General features: G+C 35.8%; 1 protein-coding gene across 22 annotated transcripts in view; it reads left to right on the forward strand.

The window, feature by feature from the left end:
- The window catches only part of DTNA (dystrobrevin alpha), a 357,154-nt gene that overhangs the window by 155,650 nt on the left and 180,399 nt on the right, over positions 1–21,105 (forward strand). For all 22 annotated transcript variants that reach the window (XM_056823867.1, XM_056823866.1, XM_056823869.1 and 19 more), the window contains exon 2: positions 16,823–16,890. In XM_056823867.1, coding sequence (XP_056679845.1) covers positions 16,823–16,890 — 68 coding nt within the window. The remainder of the gene's footprint in view (positions 1–16,822; positions 16,891–21,105) is intronic.

Consider the following 21,105-nt stretch of genomic DNA (forward strand, 5'->3'; position numbering starts at 1 on the left):
TTAAGTAATTTGTCCAGGATCATACAGCTAGGAGTCTGTCTGAAGCCAAATTTGAACCCAGTTCTTTCCATCTCTAGACCTGGCTCTCAATCTAGCCATTTCCTTTTCCAGCTTATTTTTCCAGGGTTACATAGCTAATAAATGTCTGAAGCCAGTTTTGAACTTAGGAACTTAGGAGTCTTTTTGACTTCCGCCAGTCCTGGCACTCTATCCACTGAGCCACTTAACAGCCCAAATAGAACAACTTGGACTGAAAAATCCAAATGTGGAGACTCTTAAGACTGAACATTTACCGCAGTGATAACTTGGTATTAGAAAAACTTACCATTAACACACAGGAAAGGACATGCTTAGAATCCAGTGAAATACCCAGTAGCCCTCTAGAAGTATGCCAGTTCCCAAGCTATTGAGTTTTAGAACCTAGTTCCCTAAGCCCCCCACCCCATCCCTTTTCCCACTAAAACTGGTAATGTCTATGTCTCACTGTGGCATTCTGAGTCAGAAATTGTAAAGAACTACTTGCCTCCCTTTCAATATGACAACTGGGAGGCAAGGGGTATCCCCTTTTAAAAATATTTGGCAACCACTGGTCTATTACCATGGCTTTTGTCAGGAAACTGGGATTCCTTTTGCCAGTTCCTTATTTTAGAACAGATTTCCCTTTTTACTGAAGGCATCACCCACAGAACCTGATGATTAGGAGGAAGCAGACAGAGTTCCAAAGGCAGAGTATAAAAGATGTCTCTGTTCCATCTTTCTGTTTTTTTCTGCCCTTTTGTTATAAAACTCAATTCACTGTCTGGAGAAGAAGTCCATTGGTGCAGAGAATTTCATTGTTTATTGCTAGAGGTTGTGCAACCCATAGCTATGGGCTGCACACTCACCCTGCCAATTCCTTTTCCATGTGGCCTATTTAATTTTGGCTGGTAGGTTGTTTAACCCCAGATTCTTGGCTGTGTTTTTATTGGACGGCGTTCCTCATGCTCCCTTTGATGTCATTTCTGGAAGTGTTTTAATTTCATATTCATTCCCCTGGTGAATTGCTGTTCTCTAGGTTGTCTTTTATTTCCCCACTCTCATTATCTTCTTGATAGAGAGGCTTTGTGGAAGAAAAGGCAAAAATAGGAAAGAATTAATTTATTTTATGTTAAACCATAGATCAGCCACTCTATTACATTTTCCTGACAGATAAAAGTGAGGTGAAGAGTTGTTAAGGGCTGACTTCTAATTCCATATGTTAAAATTAAAAACTTTATTGAGGAATAAATTGTTCCCTTTGCAATTACTTGATCCCTTCTTTTTAAATGTTTCTATTGGAAAAAAAATAAATTTACAGAGAACTGCATTTTGAAACCCCTATTTTCTGTCGTACTATCAATTTTAAGACAGAAGAATTACAAGAATGAGCCATTTGGGATTAAATGACTTGTCCAGGCTTACACAACTAGGAAGTTTCTGAAGCCACATTTGAACCCAAGTCCTCCCAACTTTAGGTCTGGTGCTTTATCCACTGATCCACCTAGCTTTCCCAGAGACTTCCATTGATGAAGATTAGAAAAAAGGATTTTGGATATTGTTTAGTATAATTCCCTCCCCCCCCCAAGACTTTTTATCCACCTCCTAGAGCATGTGGGATTGTCTTCCCCTGGCTCTGATATTTCAATTCTGAACCTATAAATAATAGCTAACATTTATACTTTTTGGTTGTTTTTTGATCTAGTCTGACTGGTTGGGACCATATTTTTGGTTTTCTTGACAAAGATACTGGAGTGATTTTGCCATTTCCTTCTCCAGCTTATTTTACAGATGATAAAACTGAGACAAACAGGATTAAGTGACTTGCCCAGAATCACACAGCTATTTAAGTGTCTAAAATCAAATTTGAACTCAGGTATTCCTGACTCTGGGACTGGCACTCTAATTACTGCGTCACCTAACTGCCCAGCATTTGTACAGGCTGTCCCCAAAGTCTTAGTGCAGTTTTAAGCCTTTGTATAGCTAGTATAGAGGCCAATGTCCAGGGCCAATCTTAGGTATAGATGTAAAATAGATTATGTTCATCATCACCTATTTCCTTACCTTACCTCTGCCTACACTATGTACCACCTCTTGGGATAAGTTTTTCCTCACCTAACAGATATATAGCATTTCTATACTATTTTTTGTTTACTCAGTCATACATTGTGCTACTCTACGCTGATCTGTCCTCCTTTATCCCTCCCCTGTAATCTAAACATCCTTTACTTAAGTGCACTGATAATAGCTAGAAATTTGTAGGAAATTAGCCATTTAAACTTAATTTATGCTGAGTTGTAAGTGACTGAAAGTCCTATTCAACATCTTTCCAGGTGTTTTTTTTTAAAGAGGGCAGAAAGAGCTTGTTTACACCAAAGAATGGTTCTCTGGTGATCTAATTTCTAGGAATCTGATAGGTTGGGGAAGAGTTATTTGGTTTGGTTTGGGTTTTACTTAGGTAGGATTTCCTTCCTTCAAAATCTCATCATACCTTATATCTACTTATACATAAGACTGTTCATGCAATTATAGCCAAAAGATAATTATTTCCCCACATTATTCTCTATTTTCTGAATTTCTAAGTGAGTAACTAATTGATTTAAACATTTTGTGCCTTCTAAACAATTAGATTTGAATAAGATAGAGAGTGCTTCTTAAAGGAATTAGGAAAAGTCAGAAGTTGTAGGAAAAAGGAGAAAATGGGGGAAAAAAGAAGAAAAAAGGGAAGAAAACATTGGGAGGAAAAATGGAGACAGAAAGGAAAAATGGGAAGGAGATAAAAAAGTGAAAAGGAAGGAAAAGCAGAAAATTAGAAGAAAAGAGACTAGAGATCCCTAACTCCTTGGAATCTAGTTGTCTAATGACCAGCAAATACTCCCTCAAAAAAAAGTGTCCCAATCTCTTGACCCCATACACCAGCCTTCCCACTGCCCCACGGAGAAAGGGAGATATTAATGGCTTGAATTGGCCCCCTCAACCCCCTCATAATTCTACAATGCAGCACCAGTCCTGTATCCTAACAGGATAATAAATAAAATGTACCTTTCCTAAGTCATCCAAGCTAATTGCTCCATTTTCCTGTTCTACATTTGTAATTCAACTTTCTGTGCTTTCATGACTTCATTTTAGGTGTTTCACTCTTCTCTACTTCCCCCCCCCCAAAAAAAAAAAATAATTCCTCCCTACGGTTTGCTCTGGATGTCCAGTAACCAGCATAATTTACATTCACTGTCCTATTTGAATTCTTCCCGTGGTTGTCATATTTCCATTTCTATTTTATGAATACACAACAGGGTCCAAAGCCATCTTTTAGAAGAAGCCATAAGCTTCTACCAACATATAGGAAGGACTAGGGCATTAGTAGAGAGAATATATACATAGTTATTACTGTAATACAATGCACATTCCATGTCCTTTTTCATTCTTGCTACACTTTTCAGGTCTTACTCAAGCTTATTTAAGCATGTTTATATCCCTCATAATACCAAGAAATACTTTGTTTTCATGGAATGAACATTCAATGAATGAATGCATTCATTCTGCTGAGTCCTATAGTCTTCAACAGAATGCCAAAGGGAACTATGATACAAAAAAGGTTAAGAACTTCTGGTCTAAATGTTAGCTATTTTTACTACCTCTGGGATTCAGGGTAATTGTGATTAAAATCATAACTATTTTGTCTAAAACAAATGTTCTGAAAGTAAAGAGGAGGAAACCATACATATTTAGAAGTCATTATATTGGGGGCAGCTGGGTGGCTCAGTGGATTGAGAGCCAGGCCTAGAGACAGGAGGTCCTAGTTTCAAATCTGGCCTCAGACACTTCCCAGCTGTGTGACCCTGAGTCACTTGACCCCCTTTGCCTAGCCCTTACCACTCTTCTGTCTTGGAGCCAATACACAGTATTAGGGTTTTTAAAAAAGAAAAAAAAAAGAAGTCATATTGTTTCTAAGCTTAAAATCAGCTAATCATTATAGCAATATTAAAATTATTATAACAAGGTGTTATAATAATAATATGTAATTTCTGCTGAAATCCTAGCTCTAACTCAATCATTTACTAGATATGCAACTTTAGGCAAATCTTTTAACCTTTCTAAGCAAAGTTTATATTTATTAATGAGAGGAGCTAATAAAAGAAAAAGAGGACTCAAGAAGATACCAGATTTTGAACATCAGGAGGCATTAACTAGCATTATTAAAAGAGAGAGTATAAGATTGAAGAAACTCTTGGGTTAATTTTTTCTATAGTTGCCAGATCCAGAAATGTAGTTTGACAGCCTTTGAAATTCATAGACATTGAACTACTATCGTATAGTTTATAGAGTACTTTTCTTACAACAATACGGTGAGTTAGTTAGTGAAAGTACTAATAACTTCATTGTTAGTTCTTTTCTGAGAAGCACCTCTTATTCATAAATATATAACAACCACATCTACACGTAGCACCAACATTTCATATGTGTTAGACATAAAGATTGCCTGGCAATGTTTTTTTTTTTTTTAATCAGAATTTCAGAGTAATAGTTGATCTTGGGGATAATCTAGTCAAGCCTCATTTATTTCCCATTTCAGATATGAGAAAACTGAGACTTTAAAACCTAAGATGATTTAACCCAGAGTCTCAAAAATTCCTAAACTTGCTCGTGCTATTTTAATAGAGCAGCTATAAACAATATTGAGATTCTTGAAGTCAGTATGTAATAATTTTATTTTTTTGTATAGTTATCACATTATTATCTTTATCAAGACCAAATATTCCTCACACTTTTGAAACTTTCTAAATTTATAGTTTAACCACTTTTTCAAAATTCTAGGTTTAATCTTTTCAGTAAGAACAGATAAACAGAGTCTAATATTTCTGGAATTGTTAGGAGGAGGGGAAGAGATAACAGAAGTCATATAAGGGAATTAAGCCAGACCATTAAGGGGATTAGTGAACAAGGATAAGCAAAGGTGTGGGTGTAGTACAAAGACACATTCCTGCTGTTTGAGGGAAGCCTTTAGTGGAATAGAAAGTATGCAGGTGCAAGAATTATGAGCCAAAAAGAAATAGCAACTATCTGTTGACCTGACAATTACCCGAAAGACTTATTACTAAATTTGTATGTGTATTGAGCATCATTAGAAGCCCTCTGATGCTGGTGATTATCTGGACATGGATCTATTATTCTAGGAGAACAGAACAGAATTGATTATCAACAGTATTGTCAATATTGCCAAGTTTTTGTGTTTAAAATAGCAAAATACAAAGAGCCAAAGGAAGATGAATGAAATAGTGCATTTGATGTAGTGCTCTCTGTTGCCTTCTATGGAAATAAGTGTCAAGGAGTTGACTTGATTGGATCCCAGAAGACTGAAGAGATTAAGGGAATTTCGATTTGTCTGATTATTGGTAATTAGTAATAATCTACATGTTAAATCATGGCCTGTGCTGTTTTCCTTTTAAACCCTTTTGTTCTATCTTAGAATCATAAGATAAGGTGATTAAACCTAGAGTCTCAAAAAATACAAAATTGCTCATTCTATTTTAACAGCAGAACTGTAGAGTAAACAATATTGAGATTCCTAAAGTCAGTATGTAATAATTTGTTTCTTTTTGTATAGGAATCATGTATAGTTAATGAGTATTGGATCCAAAGCAGAAGAGTGGTAAGGTATAGGCAACTGAGGTTAAATGACTTGCCCAGGGTCACAAGTTGTATATGTCTGAGGCAAATTTGAAGCCAGGTCTTCCCTTTGCTAAGCCTGTCACTCTAGCCACTAAGTAACATAGCTGCCCCTTGCCCTGTATTTTTTATATCTAAGTTTCAAAGTGACTTTAGATTTGTTCTTCTTGATTGACCCCCATCTTCTAGATAGTCTCTTCATTTGCACTGTGGAGGAGGACAATTGGTACCATGTCTTCAATGCTGCTGCCTTATTTTCCTGTGGGTCTGATCCCCTATTCTCAGTATTATTTACTGCAGAAGTCTCCAACCCCCCCTTAAGATGCTGTCTTGAACTCTCTACAATCTCTTCCTTGGTAAACTCTTCAGTTATAATGGACTAAATTGACACTTCTGCAGATGAATTTGGTATATTTATATGCATATGTATACATACACACGTATCCATCCAACTCTAACCTTACTAAATTCAAAGGAAAGAGAGCTAAAAGATACCTTTTAAGCAATTATTATAAGAATTAACTATTTAGTTTCCTTGTTTTAAGGCTTTTCTTTTCAATTCATCTATTATGTAATTGCTAAATTAAAATTCCTAAAAATCAAGAAATAAACATGCTGATCTCTTGCTCAAAAATTTTCAGTGGCTTCCTGCTACTTTCAGATAAAATATGAACTCCTTAGCCAGGCATTGAAACTATCCAGTTGGGTTCCACCTGCCTTTCCAGACTTTATTCATATTATTTCCCTTCACACACTGAATTCCAGCCAAATTGTTCTTCCAGAAAATCCTGAGATCAGCATTATATCTTCTTTTCCTGTTTCCAATCTGTTCTCACATGAACACTCAACTCACCTCTTAGAAACCTAAGTTGAGCTTTGTTCATGTCCCAGCTCATGTGCAACTGCCTCCATGAAGATTTTCCTGGTCCCCTGATTGTTAATGCCCTGGCCATTTTCTAATTTTCTCCTTTTTTTTTTCTGATCTCCCCTTTGCTCCATTTATTTTTGCCTATCTCTTATTTAACTTAAATGTAGGGATTGTTTAATTTTTTATATTCCTATACTTGGCAGGTAACACTGTGTCTGACATATAGTAGTTGTTTAATAAATACATATTGGTTGCCATTTTGATCGATTTCCCAATACTAATACTAATTCACTGGTTTTACCCTTTTGCTAATTCCTAATCAGTATTATCCAGTTCAATGTGACTCCATAGGGAAAGTGATTATATCTTTCGTAATACCATATATAAATATACAGTTAGTCAGTTAAGGGTAATCAACTAACCTTAATACATGATATAATTAGTAGTAATTAGAGTAGGTGAAATAGTTGAAGTGTTTCTTGAAACTTGTAGAAGACCTCCACCATTAGCCCAGCCATCAAAATCCCACATTCTAATGATGTCTAAAGCCTCTGTGGAAATCCCCTTGTTTATTTTAGGAGTCCCTCTTCCCTTTGCCATTCCTCTCTGTTGCCTAATGTTGGGTGGTGTCTGCTTCCCCACAAGACTGTTGCCTTTTAACCATGGGTCAGTAGGGCAGGAGAGTGATTTGGCCAGCCTGTTGCTTTGTACCCATGAATGGGTAGGTCTGTTGCTCTGTGACTATGAGTTAGTTGGGAAAGCCAGGGTAGTTCTTCCAGTCTGTGACCACCAATGAGAATTTGTATTTTGTGCTGCTCCATTTGGATTGTCTGGGACTTGAGGGATATAAATGTTATTCTGTAGCATGGAGGCATCTCAGATCATGAGGAAGGTCTGGGACCCTATTTGTTGAAGAAGTCCAAGTCCCATTAATAAGTAGCTATTGACTCAAAGCTCTGCCTCAGTGGTTTTTATTACAGATTGGACAAATTTGGGACATTACACCTGGAACCTCTCTATTTCTGAAAAGAGAGGATCTGTGTTTATGACAACAGCATACCTTGGTCAGTTCAGATGTTAGCTCAGGCTACAACATTTTAAATACATACATTTAGCCTAATGGGCATTATTAGTTTATTTTGATCTGGGAAATGGACCCTCTTGGGCCCCAAAGGTCTCCTACTTTTTACCACTAATCAGATAGACAAGCTCTCTAAAATCATTATCAAACTTGATGGAGCCTTTCTAAAGCATGGCTTTGTGTGTCAGAAAGGGGGAATGATGGTACATATTATGGAAAACATTACTTTTCCCCTATACCAGTAGAATTTTTTTTTAAAAAACAGCATAGGAGAAGATGAAAAATCACAGCTTAATGCAGTCACTTTAGTTGAGAAACAACATTCTCCTTCCCTGTCAGTGACTCATTTAGATAAAGTGACAACAAGTAAGAGCCAAGCAGTTATACCTAGCCCCAGGAAAGGGCACTGAACACATTTTTATTATATTGCCAAAGATCCTAGGACTACATTTTAAATCTGAGAAATTCATGATAGAGAAATTAACAGAAATAGAGACAGACATTCATAGGCCATCAATAAATCAATTAAAAGAGAAAAGAGCCTTGAAATAGACTTAATTTCAGTCACTAACTACAGGAATTAGGGATAGGTAGGTGGCTCAGTAACCAGGCTCCGAGACAGGAGGTGCTGGATTCAAATCTGTCCTCACATTTCCTAGCTATGTGTCCCTGGACAAGTCACTTAATCCCGATTGCCTAGCCCTTACCACTCTTCTGCCTTAGAACCAATACATAGGAAGGTAAGAGAGAACAAATAAAGAAGGTGAGGGTTTTTAAAAATTAGCCATAGGGTATTTGGTTACTCTGCAAGTGCAGGCTTTACCTAGCATTCCATGACTTCTGCAATCTTTTTGGAATCTACCTGGAGCAAAATGAGAAAAGGAAAACTAAACATGGAAGGAGAACTGCCTCTTGAATTTTTCTGCTTTTAAACTTAAGTAATAAGACATTTCTATTGTTATTAAATCTTTTTATGGATTTAAATCATGTGAGAGACTAGGCAAATCTGGAAGAGGGAAATTATTTCCTTTATTATTTCTGGTATATTCTGAAAGAAATTGGAAAATTCCAATAAAGATGTACTAAGCATAACAGTGTGACTTAGATACTTTTTCAATTGACCTTTTGCAGAATATTGTAGAGTGACTTGCCCTATAAGATGTCAACCTAGCTATGTGCCTCTGGGCAAGCCACTTAACCCCAATTACTTAGTCCTTGCTGCTTTTATATCTTAGAATTGATACTAAGACAGACGGTAAGGATTTATTAAAAATGATGAGGTTAATAAGACATATAAAAAGTATTCATTAGTCTAACCTACTTTTAAAATTTCTCACAATCCACATGTGATGGAAATATATATTTTTTATAATTAATAATATATTAAAAGTATGTGTGAAGAACATAACTCAAGAGTTTAGTATTTAAATGTGAAGTCATTCTGTTTAGGCCAAATCCAAAACTGAGAATATGTTGTGAACTCCTTGAGGGTTGGGACTGTCATAAGATCAGAGGGTTTAAAGTTTCCAGGGACTTTAGAGACCTTCTTAATAATTATAATGATAACTAACATTTATACAGTGCTTACTGTGTGCTAGACAAGTGCTAAGTGCTTTGCAATTATTATTTCATTTGATTTCACAACAATCCTAAGAGGTAGTTACTACTGTTGTTCCATTTTACAGAGGAGGAAACTAAGGCAAAGAGGATATAATTAAAGGAGCTGAACAATTCATCTAAACTCCTTGAACCCTGGGTTCTTCATTTGTAAAAAAGTACTTGGACCACATGTCACATTGAGTTATTATGAGAAAAATGGTGATTTAATATTAAATTTAGATTACCACAAAGAATTCATCCTCTCCTTTCCAACCTACTAATATGAATCTTATATTAACCAAAGGACTCTTTAGTCCTCAGAGACCACTACTAAGGGAGCCCTTCTCCTTAACTAAGTTCTCCTTACTTGCAAAACTTTTCTCTCCTTAAGCTTATCATACCCGTGAGGGTCATGTTTTGACCCCAGAAGTCCCCCTTGCAATAATCATAATCATATTAATTACATGTATTTATATAGTACTTTATAGTTTGCAAAATATGGCATTTTATTTCATGCTTGCAGCAACAGTCCTGTGAGGCCAGTATTATTATTCCCATTTTACAAAGGAGGAAGATGAATCTGGAAACATTTTACTTGGATCACACAACTGGGAAGTATTTGAGGCGAGTATTATACCCAGAACTTTGAATTCCAAGATCAACAAACAATAATCCATAATGCCACCTAGCTGCCTACAGTTCTATTTCCTCTCTCCGTTTTTAGTATAAACCTTAGTATAGTCTCCTGAGCTTCCTAAGGAGAGAGTAGACTTCTAGGAAGCCTCTTTTTTTGGAGTGGATGGAGTGGCATTGTAAGCCATCCGGTGCTTAAATTCTTCTCTCAAGCATGGTACCAATTTGTTGGGTACTTCACCACAGTGGACATCACTTGCCTTTGAAATTTATCTTCCTTAAGATTAATATGAACTGATGCAAATTGAAGTGAGAAGAATCAGAAGAATATTGTACACAGTGACAGTAATATTACTTGATGAACTACTTATTCTTAGCAAAGCAACAATCTAAGAAAATCCCCAAGACTCATGATGAAAAATTCCATCTACCCTCTGAGAAAAATCGAGTGGGGTCTGACTATAAATTGAAACATACTATCAGTCACTTTCTTCTTTTTTTTAATTTGAGATCACTTCCAAAAAATGACTTATATGGGAAAACATTTTACATGATTGCACATATAAAATCTATATCAAATTGCTTACCATCTCAGTGAGGAAGTGAGAAGGGATAGAAGATGGGAAGGAGGGAGAGAATTTGGACCTCAAAAAAATTTTTAATGAATGTTTAATAAATTGTTTTTTATATATAATTGCGGAAGATAAAAGAATCCCCCCAAAATGCAATTCATCTTTCTCCCTTGCCCAGGGAGATAGATAAGGCAGAAATTATTATCTCTTTCATAGGCAAGGCAATTTGGGTCCAATTGAATTCAACATATGTATCTAAGTCATTGTACTATGAACTTGTGATACAAAGAAAAAAATAATCCTCAAGGAATATATGTACTCCTAGATGAAGGAGAGGCACTAACATCTAGGGGAACAGAAAGATATGGCCTCTGCACTGACTTTTAAGGAAGACAAATGTCCAGAGAAGCTTAGATGGAAAGGGAGTCCATTACGGGCATAGAGAGCAGCCAGTGTAAGGCATAGATGAAGTGCCTAGATTGTTGAGTTTGTAGAACCGCAAGTACCTCCAGCTGACAGGCAGTGTGAATAAGTAATTGCCTGGAAGTGGTTGCCATAGACCATTTTGACTTGAACACAAGTGCATTATTTGAGTAGTATGAGATAAGTCTGGCAAGGTGGCTCATACTGTAAAGGGCTTTAAATGTGAAACAGGAATTTGGATTTTATTCTAGAGGTTTTAGGATGCCACTGAAGATTATTTTTAAGCACATTTTGACTTGGTTAAATCTGTACTTCAGGAATATTAATTTAACAGTTGTGTGGAGGATGAAAACAGGGAGGCTAGTTTCGGGGTTGTCTCAACTGTATTGATAATACAGAGATCAGGGGAGAGATCAGGTGAGTGAAGAGGGCATGGATGGGAGAGATGTTATGGAAGCTGAATTGGTAAGACTTGGTGATGGTTTGGATGGAGACAGAGAGGGAGAAGGAAAGATGGTCAGTGGTGAAGATGACTGAGGACTTGAACCTGGGGGCAAGCTGGAAGATTTCCATGGTTGAGACCGATTTCTGGGAAAGAGGCATTGTGGGACTGTATAAAGGGTGCTTAATTTGAATGAGAGAATATGGCTTTGAATTCTGGTCCCTCCTCTTAATACCTATTTAATCATTTTACAGATGAGAAAACTGAAGCCACGAGAACACCTTAGAAGTCCCAGTTCTAAATCTGTATTCCTGAGTGTTCCTATAAAATGTGTCAATTACCAATTATTCATTACAAAGATAACTGGCATTAGGTTTTTTGCTCTCTCCAATTTTTTTTTGTAATGTCATAGTAGGATTGCAGATGGCAGGGGACTTATATTATCTATAAGGAACTGTAGTAACTGGCCAGATTAAGCCCTGTGGTAAGCAATGTGCTTTATGACATGCATTTGCCTCATCACAGATGGGTTATTTTCTACTTCATCTCTTCCATATGACTTTGGACAGCTCTTGTCATAAGTATAGCTTCTTGACAATCTTAGTTATTTCAGCAGTAAAATTTCTTTCTGTACATGGGCTCCTCTTTCCTGTTGGTTTCTCAATTTTTTTTTAAGGCAAAGGGAATATGACCAAGCATCCTGCTTTCCAAGTGCCACTGATCAGAAATAAATTGGAAATTAAATGAGCTGGCAGTTATGCTTGCTAGTTATTTGATTTATAGTTTCACCTATTTAAAAAAAAACATATTTAAATACTATAGCATGCTGTTTCTTCCATTTCATTCTTAATAAATATGATAGATGGGAAATAGATAACTATTCTAATTTCATTATGAGTGTTTTTTCTTAGAAAATATTGGAAGGGATGAAATTAAAATTGTGCTCTTTGATTTTGTTACATAATGACATCTTTTTCATTTTCTATTATTTCATTTTGCTGAGTTTTTTTCTTTTTCTTAGAAGGTACACATTTTTCTAAGATGGAGAGATTACTATCTATTGTGTAGCTAATGATAGTTTCTTCCTTGAGTTAATTAGTAGAAAGAGATGATGAGTTTGCAAAAAAGGTTGGATTCATTGCAATTCCTGTATTGTGCAATTTCTATTCCTGAGGAGTGTGTTTTTTTTTTAATTTGTAATCTCTGCTACTTAAATTATGGCTTATATGAGTAGGCTTTCATTTCACATAAATGATCTTTGAGACCGGTGAAATACTTTTTGAAAAAAATGTCCTATATATTGAAAGCCCATTCCCTCATGGGGGCTCTTAACCCCAGCCGGGATACATGGATGTTGCCACCCTCTACCACTGAAGAAAAGAGAAAAAAACCACCTTCCTCCAGTTTCCATAGATGGTACTAAGTGTACTTAGCCTCGGGGCTTTTACACAGATCAAGGGTATACTCTAAAGTCACCATCCATAGACTTACTTTCCAGCTTTCCTCCTCTCTGAAATGCCACCACTAATTTACAGCTGAGCTCTTCCCAGGGGAAAGCTTATTTGCTCTGGCTTTCTGTGAAGGTCAGCTACTTTCTGGCCTGATGACCTTAAACTCCTTGTAGATATAAGGTCTCTAAACCTTGAGTCTGTGATTTTTCTTTTTAAATATATTTTGACAACTCTATTACAATATAATTAGTTTCCTTTGCAATTCTTTCAAATTTCACATCTGTGAACTTGGGCTTTTTTTTCTTTTAAAAAAACTAAATTGATAACCATTACAATACAATGGGGTGCTTTTGTTGTTGTGATTTCATGTATTTAAAAACTTCTCTTGAAGGAATGATTGAAAATTTGGAAGAAAAAATAGTTACATATTAAGAATCAATGTTTTAAAGCATATGCAACATCCTATATATGTAATCTACAACCTAACCAATAATGGAAATATGTTATCTTATCTCTCAGATCTAAATTGGTCATTATAATCATACAGTGCTTGGTTTTGCTTTATTGTTCTTCCTTATAATGTTCTGTGTGTAAGTGTATGTGTGTATGGTTTCCATTGTGGAGGCAGACCCTTATGGGTCTTACAAAACAATGGGAAACCACAAGATGTCACTTTTTCAATTGTTTGCACATTAGATATCTTGCAACTAGACTGCCAACAAGCATCTTTCCTGACTGTTTAACTTCTTTCAACATCCATTCATTTGACAAATACTCATTAAGCAAAAACTATTTGAAAAGCACTATATCTTTTCTACTAGTTTTTTATCTCTTTCCTATCCCTTAAATAGGTGTCCTAAAAAATTCTGTTCTTGGCCCTCCTTTCTCGGTCTGTGTCTGTGTCTGTGTCTGTGTCTGTGTCTGTGTGTCTGTCTGTCTGTCTGTGTGTCTCCATCTCTTTCTCTTTCTCTTTCGCTGTCTCTCTGCCTCTCTCCCTCTCTCTTCTCTCTCCCTTTCTTCTTCCCCCATCCCTTTTTCATCATGTGCACTCAAATGTCTTCAATTAGATTATTCCAAATTCTATATTTAGATCATAGAATTTTAGACTTGGAAGAGACTACAGTCATTATCCTATCTAACTTCCTCATTTTTTTGATGAGGAAATTGATGTCTAAAGAAGTAACTATCTCAATGGCACACAGAAAATAAATGGAAGATGAAATTTGAACTGACATCTTCTAGATCAATGGTTACCAAGTAGGAACTGTCACAACCTGACTTCTAGGGGCATGTAATGAACCACTTAGAGTGTGGAAAAATGAATCACATCTTGTACTTTCCATGATACTCAGTCTTGGGGCTTGTCTCTAAAAGAACCCTTGCCTACTATTATTACCCAATATAATCCCAAAGTACCCTTTTCAGAGCTATGATCCAGCCTCTCAGGGAAGTTAAAATTCTTCTCTGTGCAGGAATCAAAGGGAAAATTTGGGGCCTTCTTCCCCAACATCTTTATGCTTCAGGACAAGTGATCAGTGAATAAGAGCCCTCTTTCCTCTTCTTTATTTTGGATATCATAGAATGAATTAATAGGATGAGAAACTATTGACAAGTTATAAGAGAGCAAAGATTACATTGCACATTATCTTTCCCCAAAAGCCTACCCAAGTTTCAAACATCCCTATTATCTCTTTTTAGTAAAATTTTTGTTTATTTTAATTATCATTCTTTTTAAATTAATGTATTTTAGTTACATTAAAATTCCCAGCTATCTCTCTTCCTCCTTCCCCTCTCCTCACTCAACAAAGCATCATTTGACAAAAATATATATAAACTATATATATATAAATATATATAAACAAAATATATAAACTTTTGTGTTCCTATTTATCAATTATTTCTTTGAAGGTGGACATTTATAAGTTATTTTTCTGACATCAATTTTTAGCTATATATAATGTTTTCTTGGTTCTACTCATTTTGTTTTTCATAATTTTATGTAGTTCTTTCCATATTTTTAATTAACTTGCTCATAATTTCTTATAGTGCAGTAGTATTCCTTTATAATCATATTCCACAGGTTGATCAGCCATTCCCCAATTGATGGACGTCCCCTAAATTTCCAGTTCTTTTCTGCCACAAAGAGAATCGCTAAAAATATTTTAGAACTGAGAGGCTCTTTTTCTTTTTTCCTAGTAACCTTAAGAAATAGAACCAACTGTTATGGTATTGCTAGGGCTAAGGGGTATGCACAGGTGTTCCTATTACTCTTGATGGTGCCATCATCCATTCTTGGCCCCAAAGGTGTTATTAACCTTGGTGTTATTTCTCCCACATATCCAATTAGTTACTAAATCTTGTCATTTCTACCTCTTTGCCTCTCAAAACTTTCCCCTTCTCACTACTCTCTGAACTACCACTCTAGTTCAGACCCTCATGACTTCTCTCAGTACTATTTCAATAGGCTTCTAATTTGTCTATCTGCCTCAAGTTTCTATTTCCAATCTCTCATTCACATAGATACCAAAAATGATTTTCCTAAAGTGAAAATCTAATAATGCCCCTCTCCTGTTCCATAAACTCTAGTGATTTCCCTATTGATTCTGGGATCAAATATTATTTTGCCTTTATTTCATCATTTAAATGTTTTGTTTTTGTATACAATTTTATAATATAAATAATTATCAGTAGAGTTTGTTATTCATTACAAATTATAAAGTTTACAAATAAGGAAATGTGTGCAATTAGGAGTGGAAGTTCCAACGTTTTTTAGTAATGGGTTCAAAAGAGTTTTTAAGTCATTCATCTACACTATTTGTGAACATTAGAAGAGAAATCTCAGCAACACTACCAATCTTTTGTATATTTATTAAAAGGAGAAGTTTGGGTTAATTTAACCAGAGAGAGGGTTTACTTCAAGATCTAAATAATAATAATAAATAATAGATGATATTTATTTTGTAGAAATGTTTGAAGTCTTACAAAATGTTCCATTTGCTTTGCCTCAAGTCAAGTAAACCAATACTTTCTTAAGTCTTCTCTGAGAAGAATAATTTTGGTTCTTGTGGCAATATACAGCCTGTCAAATTTGCAGCCAAATATAAGTTTTGTGAGGAGATCTCATTGCTAGGTTTCTTTTCCAATGTTAAATGAGAACTCCCCAAGTTATAGGAAATACAGTTCTCCTTTCACCATCTCATCATGGCCTTTTTGTACCTTTTCCCCCCTATCCAGCTCCTTCAGTCAGTTGGTAAACCAGCATTTATTAAATATCTTGTAAAGCCAGATATTTTGCTAAATATAGGAGGAAGGAAAACAGTACCTTTTAAGGTACTCACAGTCTTATCAGGGAGACAACATGCAAACAAACATGTTCAAAAAAGATATATATAGGTGACAGGCTTATTGGAAAGGAAAGCTTATTATGATAAAGGAAGACTGGGAAAGGCTTCATGCAGAGATAAGACTTTAGCTGAGACCAGAAGGCAGTCAGGGAAGCCTGGTTAGCCTGGTGACTGGTACAGAGAAGTGCTTGAGCTCCATTGTGCTCTATTTGGGGATTCCCTCTCTAAGAATGGTTTTTCTGATCTCCCTTAATATTCCCAGCTCTCTTCTGTTTATAAATATATATAAAACATATATATAAAATAAAACAGTTTATTCTGTTTATATCTTATTCATGTGTGTCTTTTGTTGGTGGTCATCCCCATTAGTCTGTGAGCACCTTAAGAGTGGGGACTGGATTTTTTTCGTTTGTTTGTTTGCCTTCTTTGTACCCCCAGCAAGCACTTAGCACTAGACCTGGTCCATATTAAGTGCCTTAATAAATGTTTATTGACTTAACTCCAAATATCATAATAGAATCTCCTTTGGAAAAATATGTAGGGATTGACATATCAGGAGTGTTTTCAGTTAGTGAAAAGTGGAGGCTATACCTATTTAATGTAGTTTTATTTAAATTTTATTTTCTATGTTTATACAGTAAATAAGATTTATGAATTTATTTCCAGATAAAATGAATTCCTCAGTAGCTTGGGGATAATAATACCATGTAATCATTTTGTTCCATAGAATGATTGAAGATAGTGGGAAAAGAGGAAATACCATGGCAGAAAGAAGACAGCTATTTGCAGAAATGAGTAAGTATGGAACTTTTTAGAAATGTACTTTGAATTTCTCATTTCTCTGAATTTCTCATGAGTAAGTATGGAAATTTTTAGAAATGTACTTTAATTTTCATTATTGCTGCTTTTACCAGTGGCAGAGTAGATATTAGTGCTTGCCTCAGTCAGAAGGGCTAGGATCAAGTCTTACCCTGGACACCTATTGACTACGGCATCTTGGGCAAGTATTTGATCCTTGTCACTCAAGGTTCAAAGTCTTCAAAATTTTCAAATGTGAAACCAGATTAAAACAAGTTGCAGAAATAAAAATACAATAAAACATAAATATTATTAATATGTTTTTTTCTATGTCAATTTGCAACCCAAGGGGGGGATCCTTATGTAGGGGGTTAGTGCCTCCCATTTCAGTTTAGGCTTGGCACCTCTATTCTGGGCAACTCTGAAACTAGAATTGACAAAGTGCTAGTCCCAATTACCTGAAACATCTTCTTAGCCAGTGGCTTCTCTATACCCTGAAATCCCAGTTCTAATTGTCATCTCTATCCTGCTTTGAATTTCTCATTACCAAATGGAGAAAGGAAACATATAGATTTTGTAGCATTATGGTTCCCCTACCAGCAAAAGTCTTTTACATGAAACTAGACATTTTAAGATACTTGCCCAACATTACATATGATTTCACAGAAATTAAAATAGAAATTAGTCTGAGTGGCAAATTCTAATAGTGTCCTAGAATGGCTACAGTATAAATCTTATAGTCAAGAAGAGCTACATTCAAATCCTTTCACTTGACACATACTAGCTGTAAGCAAGTCAGTGAACCTCTTAATTCCTCAGACAATTCTAAAACCATATACAATTCTCTAAAACCATATGCAATGGGTAGAATGCCAGGCTTGGAGACTGGAGAACCTGGCTTCAAATCTGATCTCAGACACTTCCTAGTTGTATAACCCTGGGCAAATCACTTAACTCCAATTGCCTAGCCATTGCCACTCTTCTGTCTTAGAAATGATACTATTGGGGGCAGCTGGGTAGCTCAGTGGATTGAGAGCCAGGCCTAGAGATGGGAGGTCCTAGGTTCAAATCTGGCCTCAGACACTTCCCAGCTGTGTGACCCTGGGCAAGTCACTTGACCCCCATTGCCTAGCCCTTACCACTCTTCTGCCTTGGAGCCAATACGCAGTATTGACTCCAAGACGGAAGGTAAGGGTTTTTAATTAAAAAAAAAAGAAAGAAATGATACTATTACAAAAAGTAAGGGTTTTCAAAACAAAACAAAAACCTATGGCTTGGTTGCAGATATACATTAGTGGAAGGACTTTTCATGTGGGAAAAGACATACAGATGAAATAATAGTTCTAGGTTTATGCATCTTTGTGTATGTATATTTATACACACACCCCTAGGTAGACATAGATCTTTGAGTTAAAATTTTTATCTGAACTTGCTAAATACTATTTGATGCTAAGATTTTCTTCTTTAACATGTAGATTACAAAGAGACAGAAATCCCAGGTTCATATAAGGAAGAAGAATCAGACCCAGCAACTATGCCAAATTATCTTGCCAAACTGTCATCTGTTCTTCCTATCTCATGCAGAGAGGGAGAATCTGTCCTACTAACCAGTACCTGCAAAGCACAAAGAAAAATAAAAGATAAAAATAGCTCTGAGGCAGGTTACTACATAAATAGAGGCAGAGAGCCAAGCCTTGTACTTAGCAACTACAAGAGAGAACCTAGAGAAAGGTGAGTCTATTTAGTCACTGTTTGACATCAGTGCCTGTGTTTTTACAAGGAGGAGGAAAATGGAGGGACCTATTTTTTTTTGTAAAACTAAATTGGCTGTCTCCCTTAAGTTCTAAGCCTCATTTCCATATTCATAAAGAAAGAGATATTTGACATTGAAGAAAAAAACACTTAAAAATATATGTGATAGAGAAAAAGCTGTTCTCTTATTGGCTTTCTATCTCAACTTCCATGCATAAGACAACAATAATAAGCAAAGTTAATTTTTTTTCATTTGTTTCAAGGGGCGTGGGGAATTAGGCAATGCCCATATTTTTGTACCATATCAACATTTGCTTTAGTAGTCTCGTCTTTTTGTTGCTTATCCATATTTTTTTTTTGTCACCCTTCAAAACTCTAGTGGTATCAGGGCAATATTTGACCTAACAAAAGAAAAGGAAATTAAAATTAGGAATGGAAATGACAACCAAAATCAAGCTTCCATTTTCTTTTGGATATTTCTTTTTTGAAAGAAATTTCCATGTTCTTATACAACTCCCCTCTTTCTATCACCATTCATCACTTGCAAGTTTCTGGACCAGTCTCCGAAATGAAATTCTTTTCTGATATGGTCAAATCACCAAATTACTTGTATGCTTTACCATAACATCTAAAAGAGTGAAGAATCTGATCCCTGTCTGACCATCTGAAAGTGTTAAAAAACAGCTGTGGGTCTTTTCCTCCATTAAAGATAAGAAATGAGGAATATTTTAATATTCAAAAGCCAAAACCATTCTTAGGAATTACCATCAGACTTCAAGCTATTGTGGATAGTGGACATTACATACTTTTTTCCTCTCCCTGAACATTAAGCAAAAAGGGAGATATAAGCAAATTTGGAGAACAAACAAACATATTAACTACTCAAATTAGTGGATATGAGATGATTTTATGAATAAACAAGAGACAGAAAGCATTATCAAGTATAAAATAGATGAATTTTGAATACTTTAAATTTTTCATACATATAAAAAAATGAATATAGGCAAGATTAGAAAGAAAGTAAAAGTTGGAGGTGAGGGAGCCATTACTTCAGGCCTTACAGTGATTGAGTGGCTTCAGGGAATTTGAGTCTTCTCCAGAGCTTTTTTCACCCAGTTGGGTCATATAACATCCTCACAAAGGATGACCAGGAATGTTGAGGAAGCAGATAACTTTTAAATACTTTGGACAAGTCACAGATGATAAGAACTAAAAAAAAAAAGTAGTTGAGTTTGACAATTAAAAGGTCATTTGTGATTTTAAATCATAAGATTTACAGTTCAAAGAGACCTCAAAGATCACCTCACAGAGATCTTTGTTGTCCTGAAGGTTAAGTAACTTTCCTAGGTGAGTGTGGAGCAAAGCTGAAATCTGAGCTCAGGTCCCACTGACCCCAAATGGAATCCTCTTTCCTCTATTCCTCTACAGTGTTCTTTGAGAGAGTTAGTCAGGGAGTAGGGACAGAAGCCAGATTGCAAGTGTTGAAGCAAGGGTAGATGGTGGGAAAATTATAGCCATTCAGTGTAAACTTTTTTTTATTTTATTCATGAATGAGAAAAGAGATCAAAGATAGATGAATAGGGCATAAGAATAAAGGTTTTTCATCTATTTGTTTTACTTCTTTATAGGATCAGGGAAAACTTTTAGGCAGCAGAGAACAAGAGACTAAAGATGGATGAGAGAGAAGGGTTAACTATAAGAACAAGGGCCTGGAGGGGATGAGATCAAAGGCACAGGTAGAATCATGGAATATCAGAGCTGGGATGAACCTTAGAAATTCAAACATAGGCTTCTAATAACCTTAAAATGGAATGAGGTTCCACATCAGAACAGTGTGACTAACCATAAAAAAAAATTTTTTTTAACATTTTGTCCTCAAGGCTGCTTAAGAAAAGGGAAGAATTTTTTTTGTTATTGTTTTATTAATTTAGAAGGAAAAAAAAAACCTCTGGATTTAACATTATAAAACAATGTACCCATGATAACATTGCAGATACTTGAATTTAACTTAATTAATTTTTGCTCCTGGCAATGCCTTATCAGATTAAAATGTGAACATAAATTGTATGTAGATGGAAACTATTTATTTTTTACTTTTTACAATTGAATTCAATAAGCATTTATTTAGTACCTGCTCTGTACACCAGAAATTATGTGAGAGTCTGGAGATCCAACAACAAAAATAAACTCGTCCCTACTCTCAAGAAGCTTATAAGCTTCTATTTGGGAGAAATGACATGTATACAGACAAATACAACAACAACCTCCCCCCCCCCCCCCCCCCCCCCCCCCCCCCCGCCAAATACTAAGAATTGGAGTGGGGTGGAAGGAGGAACATAAACAACTGGAGAAACCAGGAAACGTCTCTTGAGTCTCATGACTCAAGCTGAGCCTGAAAGAGAATGAAGGATTCCCTGATGAGAAGAAATCATTCAGATATGGTGAACATAAGCAGCTAGG

This window comes from Monodelphis domestica, chromosome 3 (genome assembly GCF_027887165.1).
Source record: "Monodelphis domestica isolate mMonDom1 chromosome 3, mMonDom1.pri, whole genome shotgun sequence".
NCBI classification, from domain to species: domain Eukaryota; kingdom Metazoa; phylum Chordata; class Mammalia; order Didelphimorphia; family Didelphidae; genus Monodelphis; species Monodelphis domestica.